Here is a 10,170-nt window from a genome sequence, read left to right on the forward strand (position 1 = left end):
TATTTTCTAGTATTATTTTTTGCATATGATGAGTTGAAAATGTGCTACAGATTTAAAGAAGACAAATATTCCGCGATGTACTATTATATGGTCGCTACCGTAGGCATCAACGCAACGTGTATGTTTTCCCTCAATCTTACTCTTATTTAACTCATTAAATATTTTCGGCCTCTCTCTCTCTCTCTCTCTCTCGTTTTAAATAAATAAGATTATATGTACATTTAGGACGATCGGTGTTAATTATAGTCTAGGCAACGGTTTGGTCAATCATGGACAATTATCGCCTTGCAAGACAAGTGTCACCTGAAGAAAATCCCGTAAAAAAAACTTTAAGGTCAAGGTCGTCCGCCATGCAGGGTGTTGAAAAATCCTGACCAGCGAAAAACAAATTTAAGTGAAAAATCTGCATTAGTAAATTTATTATTATGTGACTTTTGGATTTGGTTTGGATTCTAATTCTGTTTCATGTGAGTAAATCTACACTAAACTTTGAGAAACGAATTTTATAAGCTTTTTGAACTTGCATTGTACATGCCATTGAGTAAAGCTCACCATGCGTGTGTGTTATTTGTGGTAAATCATCATGCCAAACAGGAAAACAAACCTAAACCTAGACAACACCAAGCGAAACGCCCCAGATCAGAAATCAGCACTAGCGAAAGTGACATTAGTAATACAATGGCAAAATCTAACGTTAGTTACATAGAAGACACTGGCTTTGACCAGGACTTTCATACATTGAACACTCTACTTGAGACATTCTCGAAAGATGAAAATACCACTAAAAAAGCTGTGACCATTATCCTGAATCATGAGTCTTTCAGATCCCACATCTCTGACATATTATTAGAGAAAGTTTCAACCCTCGAAAGTCGCATTGATTCACTTGAATATCAACTAGATGACTTGGAACAATACTCGCGACGGAACTGTATCAAAATTACGGGTGTTGCTGAGGGTAAGGAAGAGAATACTGACGAAGTTGCTATGAACGTCATCAACAAGCTTATACTAGGACCCGACAAGACCTCTATCTCATTAGATAAAGTTGAGCGCTCGCATCGTGTTGGGAAACCCCGGGATGATCGTCCGAGGGATATCATAGTGAAATTTACTTCCTACCGTGACAGAGCTCTTGTATACGCAAAGAAAAGCAACCTCAAAACGTACAATCAAAATGAACTGAATGCACACAAGATCTTCATCAATGAGTCCCTAACGAGAAAACGCATGGACCTGCTTGTTGCTACAAAGAAGATATTCAAAGAAAAACGCATCAACTCGGTATGGACCTATGATGGGCGGATTATGGCGAAAACCCACACCGGGAAGAAGTGGACTATCACACGGTCCACAGATATCGACAAACTGAAGGAGTTTATTCGTAGTGAGCGACCACAACCGGTTTCGTCCACCCCGGCAGGCAGGTAAACTGTTTTACTTGCGCCCCGCTTTCATCATGTGTGTGACTGATCCTATATACCGTTGTGCTATTTTTAGAATGGGATTTCCCCCATACATTTTGACGTGTTCATGCGCTATTCCAGAGATGCGTTCTAAATGACTTTCACTGTTATACGTTATTAAATAACTCTTTATTTTTTTATTTTTTTTTCTGCTGGTTACTTGTATCTAAATATGAGTCTGTATATACAAGTAATCTATATCTACATATCTTTATTTGTACTGTTTGCTGTATTGTATACTTCAAACACTCAAAGGTCGTCTTTTTTTCTTCATGTGACGATTCTTTTTTGGAATGTTATTTTTGTGAAATGCTTTTCGCAAGAAAACCCTATTCTTGCATGTATTTCAAAGTTTACATATTATTTTGTATATATGTTCTGTTTTGACTGTATTTTCAATTTCTTTCCGTATTCTTACTATCAATTCAAACCGGTTTTCTTTTTATGTACTTCCACAGCATATCCGATGTATAGAGAGCTCCTGTCACCCAACTTTTCATACCTAAGCTATATTTTTGATACACATGATTAAGGTAAACTCAACCTATATTGAGATGACAGGGGTTCATTTTCATTCTTACTCTATGAGAAATTTACACTTCTTCTGCATTATTTTTTTGCTCCTCATGTTAGGCAATATTGAAACCAACCCAGGACCAAATAACAATACTTCTTTTACGAAACCTCTTAGTATTGTACACAATAATGTATGTAGCCTCTTACCCAAGTTAGATATTATTACTGCGGAATTATCAATGTATGATATTATTACAATTATTGAAACCCACCTTGATGATTCTATTAATAACGAAAGTATACAGATAGATGGCTTTCATCCACCTATACGTAATGATAGAAATAGATATGGTGGTGGTGTTGCAATATATATTTCTGACAAATTAAGTTATTACGAACGTACTGATTTATCAATGCAAGGGTTAGAAATTGTTTGGTCAGAAATTCAAACAAATAACAAAAAATTCCTGATAGGTACATTATACAGGCCGCCTTCTTCTTTAGTTAGTTATTGGGATTTACTCGCCCGAAACCTTAACAAAGTTCTTGATCATAATCTCCCAACATTTTTGCTGGGTGATTTTAATACCAATGTTTTTTCAAATCAAAGTACAAGGTTCAAACAAATACTTCAACAACTCAACTTACACAATTTAATCAATACACCGACAAACTTTAAAATCACAGAAGGTACATGTATTGATTTAATAGTTACAAACAACCTAGCCTTAGTTAGAAATACAACTGTATCTCCTCCATTTTGTAGTACACACTCAGTTGTAGGCATTGACTTGCATTTCTGTTCACACAAACAATATGCTTATAGGAGAGAAATTACTGACTACAACAATGCTGATTTTGATAAACTCAATAACGAGTTGAGAAATGTTGATTGGGATGTAGAAGTCTTCAATTCCACAGATATAGATAAAACATACTCAAATTTTAGAAACACTTTTAAAACTATTGTAGACAAACATGTACCCAAGAAAATTGTCACAATAAGGCCACGGGATAAAGTATTTATGAATAGCACTATCAGAGTTTTAATGAGGAAGCGCAATCGTATCCACCATAAAGCTGTATAAACCCAAAATCCTCTACACTGGGAAAGATATAGATACTTGCGTAATAAAGTTATAGATGAAATACGTGCTTCTCGACAGAAATATAATAAAAAAAATTCAGACCAAATTAATAAGTCAATTCCTCCTGGTAAATGGTGGCGAATAGTTAAATCACTTTGTAAATTAAACAACAAACACAAACCATCACCTCCATTGAAAGTCAATGGTCAAACATTATTTCATCCCATAGACAAAGCTAATGCATTTAACAATTTCTTTACAAATATTTCTACCATATCTGTGTCCCAAAACTTAGTACACAATGTACCAGACCCACCTTTACATCACATGAACACGCACTATATTACTGACAATGAAGTATTGGATCAATTACAAGCTATCAATATATCTAAGCCATCAGGTCCTGACTCCATAACACCAAGAATTTTAAAACAGGTTGCACATGTTATTTGCAAACCTTTGGCTAAACTATTCAATATGTCACTAAGTAATGGTGTACTTCCCCACATATGGAAAATCGCAATGGTTACTCCTGTTTTTAAAAATAAGGGTACTCCTGATGATGTAAATAACTATAGACCCATATCAGTTACATCTGTTATATGTAAGTTATTAGAAAAAATTATAGTCAAGCATCTCAATAACTTCATTCTTGAAAATAACATTTTGTACAAATATCAATCAGGTTTCCAAAGTGGAGACTCAACCACTAATCAGCTGGTTGAAATCTACAACACTATTGTTTCCAATTTAGACAAAGGCAAAGACATAAGGTTCATATTTTGTGATATATCCAAAGCTTTTGATAGGGTTTGACATGAGGGTATCATTCTTAAATTAAAACAGTATGGCATTTCAAGTCAAATTATTAACTGGGTAAAAAATTATCTATGGAATAGAAAACAAAAGGTAGTCTTAGATGGTTTTACATCTTCATTGGGTCCTACTAACTCTGGTGGCCCACAAGGATCAGTGTTAGGGCCATTCTTATTCCTATTGTACATTAATGATATTGCCTCTGACTTGTCCAATAATGTTCGACTATTTGCTGATGACACATCACTCTATGTTATTGTTGATCAGGATATTATGGAAGCAGCAGATTCTCTAACAAAGGATCTCGACAAGTTAGATAAATGGTCCAAAAAATGGATGGTTGATTTTAATCCTAAAAAAACTATAAACTTAAACTTTACTCGGAAAAATATTCCTCATCCTACTATTAAATTTGGTAATAATGGTCCTGATATTACAATACAAAATAATCATGTTCATTTAGGACTTAATTTCCAGTCTGATGCAAACTGGAAATTACATATACAAGGCATATATGAAAAGGCTTGTAGTAGATTAAACATGTTGCGTACGCTCAAACACACACTTTGTCGCGATGCATTAATAAAAATATATCTGTCCTTTATCCGATCTGTTTTAGAATATGGCGATGTTATTTGGGACAACTGCAATGACAGGGAATCAGATCTTTTAGAAGATGTTCAAATCACAGCAGCTAGAATTATCACAGGCTTAAGAATCAATTCCTCTAGAACAAAGTTGTATTATGAATTGGGATGGGATATGTTATCAGAAAGAAGAAAAGTGCACAAGTTAATTTTGTTTTATAAGATGGTAAACCACATGGTACCTACTTACCTTGAAAATCTTTTAGAACCATGTATTCCACCTATAACCCCATATCCTTTAAGAAATCATGATGAATCTACTTACACTATCCCTCAAGCCAGAACAACATCTTATTTAAAAAGTTTCATACCATCTACAGTTAAGCTATGGAATGATCTTCCACTAGCTATTAGAAGTCTTCCAAAGTTGGCTTGCTTTTCAAATGCTATTAAGAAACATTTTTTTAAGACTCCAACAAAGCTTTTTAATTTAGGGAATCGGAGGGAAAACATTATACATTGTCAACTAAGAAATAATGCTAGCAGTTTAAATGCTGACTTATTTTGTGATTTTATTCGAGAAAATTCTGCTTGTGATTATTGTGGTTTTCATACTGAAAATGCAAATTATTTTTTCTTTGAGTGCCCAAAATATAATGATGAAAGAAATTGTCTCTTTCATCAAATATCTATGTTAAATCTCCAAAAACCAATTACCTTAGATCTATTACTGTATGGAGATAATGATGTTTCATATGATGAAAATGTTAAATTGTTCAAGCTTGTACATGAATACATTACAAAATCCAGAAGATTTGTGTAAAGAAAATAATGTAATTAACACATATACTGAAAATGTAAACAAAATTATGCATATACCTATATTTATATATATATGCTGTAACCTTATTGACAAAACTTGATAATTCTGTTCTACTTTTGTTATAACCGGTTTTGTCAACTTTTTTTGCCTCTTGTTTTTCTTTTGTTCACTTTGCTACACAAAAAAAATCATGTATTCTTAATTGTATCATTTAACTCCACAATTCTTGTATTTTATACATATGACTACCTTGTACCTAGTGGAGAAGGCTTAAATAGGCTTTGCCTGCTGCCCAATTCTATTATGTAAATATTATTTTGCATAATAAAATATGTTCAAATCAAATCGAAGAAAATCCCGTAACACATGTCCCGCGTCTAATGCCTTGAGCCATTTAAATGACAAAGTAGGTGTTAAAATTAGGTAACGCTTGCATATTCCGGCCACTTGGAGTATCGAGAGTAAAAGAACAACAGATTATGAATAACGGGACTGCAGTTTGACTTCGAGGGATCAAGGGTTTTGAGAGATCAAGAGAGTAGATTTACTTGGTAATTTTGGGGGGTAGAAGATATGAATCGGAGACTCACTTCGAGCAAATAATGCATAATTCAGACAGGTACATTGACAATCAGTCATCCCTGTGTTTACGGGTGTGTAACTATTACATAACACTTCCTGACCATGGCAGCACCCGTGCTCTGACCACGTGCCGTAAAGAATTTTATTGAATGTTGAGACTCTCTCCCCCTCCCTCTCTATCATTTCAAATAACTAATGTTTTATGTGAACTGCTAAACTATGTAGTAGATGTAGCCGTAACGGCATTCTGATTGAAATGCACATAATAGCACACGTTTTCGTAACGGGCGTTTTTAGAAAAATCATACCAGGGACGTAGATATAAAAGTCCCTGATCATAGGCGCCTTCTATCTTTACTGCATGAGATAAAATAATGCCTGATTCAGACAGGTATATAGAAAATCACAAGTACAGCACAATTTATAGAAAAGTTATCCCTCTGTTCACGGGTGTGTATAACTATTACATAACACTTCCTGTCTGTGACAGCACCCGTGCTCTGACCACGTGCCGTGAGAAGTTGAGACAACTCTCTCTCTCTCTCTCTCTCTCTCTCTCTCTCTCTCTCTCTCTCTCTCTCTCCAAAATCAAAATATATAAAATTCTAAGAAAATTGAAATTAAAAACTTTCTTAATTTTTACATGGCTAGTGGAATAAATGATATACCACATATCGCGTAAAGAAGATTTTTTGTACTTATGCACACAAACACACATCTTTGTTCATATGATTTCCATAATGATTCAAAACTTACATTCATTCAAACAATCACATTTTTACCATTTTAAAAAGTACAAATACTAGATGTGTATATAAAATTTACTTTAGCTGTGTTTTCAATTACTCTCTCCATTCCTGATTAACCCTGATTATAGTCTGTTCGTTAATTGTATTTCAATCGAGTGTATAGTATAACATTAAAAAGTAATTTGATGGATGTATTTTGTAAATACTGTGTTATGAATACGCAGAATAATTTCCTTTCATTTAAATTGAAAAACAAATTTTCATTTGTTTGAAATTAAATTATTCTATCAAGAAAATTTTGCTGTTTGATCAAAGAACGGACCATCACTTCAATTTAGCGGACCCCTAGTCACACTAATTGCTGCAGGTCACCCACCCTGACGGCAACCACCAAAATTCTATATACACATACTGTATACGTAATGTTACGCAATTTACATTCCCCTGTTGGTCAACTGACACTCCGAAATTTTAACATGTGATGGATACCCCAGAATAATGATCATTCATATTTTTAAATCCCGGGTTTTGAACCACAAACATATAAATATTGGGCGACCCACTGAACATCACACTTTTGCTAAATCGGATAGGAAAGTCAATTTTTAAAATACACACGTTTTTAACATTAGCGTTTTCGTAAACTGATTGAACCTTTTTTTTTTATTTTAAAACGTTTGATAAACAAGTTATATAAATTATATTAATAGCTTTCGTTGGCACGGATGTTAGCGCGAGGGGGTCATCGATGTGGAAGAAAGCCGGAGTGCCCGGAGAAAACCCACGTGTCCAAGCGGGCAACCAGCATGTTTATTCAACTAATGTCGATCGCGGGATAGAACTCGGGTCTCAGCGGTGATAAGCGAGTGCACTTTAAAACATTCTATATCTACATGTATTTTGTTATTCATTAAACGAATTGTATTTAAGAGAAATAACCAAGTGTAAGGTATGTTTTAAAGGTAAGAATTAAATATGAAAGATTGTAAATGAAACGCTAATTAGCGTCCCTTTCTCGAGGCGAAATAAGATATTTTGGTGAAGTGTTTTTAACCGGGTATATAATTATCAATCAAATTAATTGATAACCAAGAATTGTCAGCGATGAATGTGCCAAAATTAATTTATATGTAAGGCCATCGAGTAAACAAAATAGTATACAAAGTTCTGTATTAGCATAATTACACCTTTATTTTTTTTTATTTCTCCCACTTCTTTAAAACAATAATAAATTGTAACAATCAACTTCTTTTATAAAATAAAGGAATATGAATTAATATTTATTAAATCTCTCAATCATATTTCCCGTATAAGAAGAAATTGGGGGAGGTAACTCGCGTTAAAAACAACAATAGTTTTCACCTGGGACTGGTTTCACAGTACCGCGACGGTGTGGCCAAGGTGAGAAGCCGTACCGCGAGGATGCGCGGTTTTACCTGAGCTACCTGTGCTAAACTGCGATCAATTTCACACCACGAGGACTCGCGGTAAATACGCAAACCGCGTTGGCCGTAGTGTAAATTATAATCACATATTTCACTCATAAAAAATGGTCCTTTCAATATTAATTGCTTCAATTTGTTCCTTGAATTACATTGAAATCTATATTAAATGTGAATCTAGTATTTTGCGAAATATTTTTGATAAGGATAAAAAGAGGGTTCTATTGAGTCTGTTTTTTGCCTAGATAGACATGTATAAATTCATTCAAGAATTTACGGGGAAAAAAATCCAAAAATTAGGAACGTTGTTAATGCAGTCAATTTTCGCTGTAGTATTGAAGGTGTTCTCTGAAGGAGTGTAACATTAAGTCTGCCATGCAATGTTTTTAAAGAAACATCTACTATTTTGTTACATGTTTTGTTACATGTTCCTAGTTTTTGATTATTTTTTTTCTTTCAGGAATTTCATTCATATTTCTTCAAATGCTAAATGCAATTTTGCATTACGTATATCAAAGACTGAGATAAAATTATGTACATGATACTTTTAAAACAGCTGATTCACTTATTTTAGGAGTCTTAATTTATTAATACGATTTAACTCATCAGAGTTAAATCCATTTATCAAAGGGAAATCATATTCAGATTTCATCATATTAACATTTTATTTTATTATCAACTCGTAAATCTAGGCACGTATTTCACAACTATTATTCCCACAATAACCTGCGCCTCCTGGTATTAGCCTTACCATCGGCCTTAAATTTTGGGCTATTAGCCAAACCCATGACGTCGTTTTGTACTTGCATCAGTCATCCTTCAAAAAATTCAAGAGTTAATTATGCCAAAAAGGAAGGTTCGAGAGGCCCCGCCTGCACCACGTGCAAAGCCGCGCGACCGGAAGCGGGTCGCAACAGACAGCTCCACAGCATAGTGTGCATCTGGTCGATCTATCTGGTCCCCAGCATAGTGGGAATCTGGTTGATTTCCCCACCTCACCTAACCTAAATAGGGAAACCATGTCGACCCAAAAGCAACCACCAGCGCTGAACAGGGAACAGTTGGACGAGGTGACACGGTCAGTGATTGCCGCCATGTCTTGTAGGGCAGAGACCTCTCATCCCCAAAATGAGGTGACGCAGGATGCATCCGCAGAGTATCCAGGTACTGACATTCTACTAGCCATAAGTAACAATCAAAAGTCTCATGTGCAAAGTTTCCATAATGACCTTGGGCACAATATTTTCAATAACCTTAAGCTAAAGATAGCTTACGGCGACTATGTTAACTTGGGTCTTTTAGTCGATCGCACTAATGAATCTGATCCTAATGACGATACAAAATACTTCTCTATGCAAGGTGGCAACATTACCTTGTCATCCAAATTCAAACCCAAGGTTATTACAGATATTCAGGTATGGACTGATGCACTTCTGGTCTATGCCTCTATATATGTCCTAGCACACCCTGAGTACAGTACAGCTTTATTCAAATATATGCATACTATCAGGCTAGGGGCTAGTTGTGCAATAGCTCTCGGCTGGAGAGATTATGACATAAAATTCAGTTTGAAAAAAGAATGCAATCCAAATATGTCATTTGCTGTTGTTGACCAAGAATTGTGGCTTTTATATATGTACAGTCCTCTGGCTTTTCAAGGGTCTGTGACACAAAACATCCCCCTTAGATGTTATGAATTCAATTATAAAGGTCAATGCAACAAAAGTGTATGTCAATACAAGCATGAGTGCATTTTGTGTTCCTTAAATCACCCCTATATCAAATGCAAACGCGGTTTAGGTTATGATTCAACTTACAGGTCAAACAGCGTTTCAACATCCTGGCACTCTCAGTTACCTAGAATGCAGTCAACCACATCCACCTATGCTAGACCTGCCCTACCTCAGCGTCCCAGAGCCCCCCCCCCTACCCCCCAAGCAACCCACCAATTTAGACCTTAGCAGCATTGCTCATTCTCCGGTTAATGTCCTAAACTAAAGTAAATATCTCGCTCACTATCCAGATCAACTAGCTGATTTGAATTATTACAGGGTTTTACATATGGGTTTAAGCTTGGTTACCAGGGTCCACGGGTTGCATC

General features: G+C 35.3%; 1 protein-coding gene across 1 annotated transcript; it reads left to right on the forward strand.

Moving 5' to 3' along the window:
- Window positions 1-9,088: 9,088 nt before the first annotated feature.
- Window positions 9,089-10,030, forward strand: LOC128174054 (uncharacterized). Its single transcript, XM_052839692.1, has one exon. It carries the CDS (start codon window positions 9,089-9,091, stop codon window positions 10,028-10,030), a length of 942 nt encoding a protein of 313 aa, XP_052695652.1.
- The last annotated feature ends 140 nt before the right edge of the window (window positions 10,031-10,170 follow it).

This window comes from Crassostrea angulata, chromosome 2, assembly GCF_025612915.1.
Source record: "Crassostrea angulata isolate pt1a10 chromosome 2, ASM2561291v2, whole genome shotgun sequence".
NCBI lineage: Eukaryota > Metazoa > Mollusca > Bivalvia > Ostreida > Ostreidae > Magallana > Magallana angulata.

What these genes read in the sequence shown, in the direction of transcription:
- LOC128174054 (XM_052839692.1), top strand. Translation starts at nt 9,089, where the DNA reads ATGTCGACCCAAAAGCAACCACCAGCGCTGAACAGGGAACAGTTGGAC.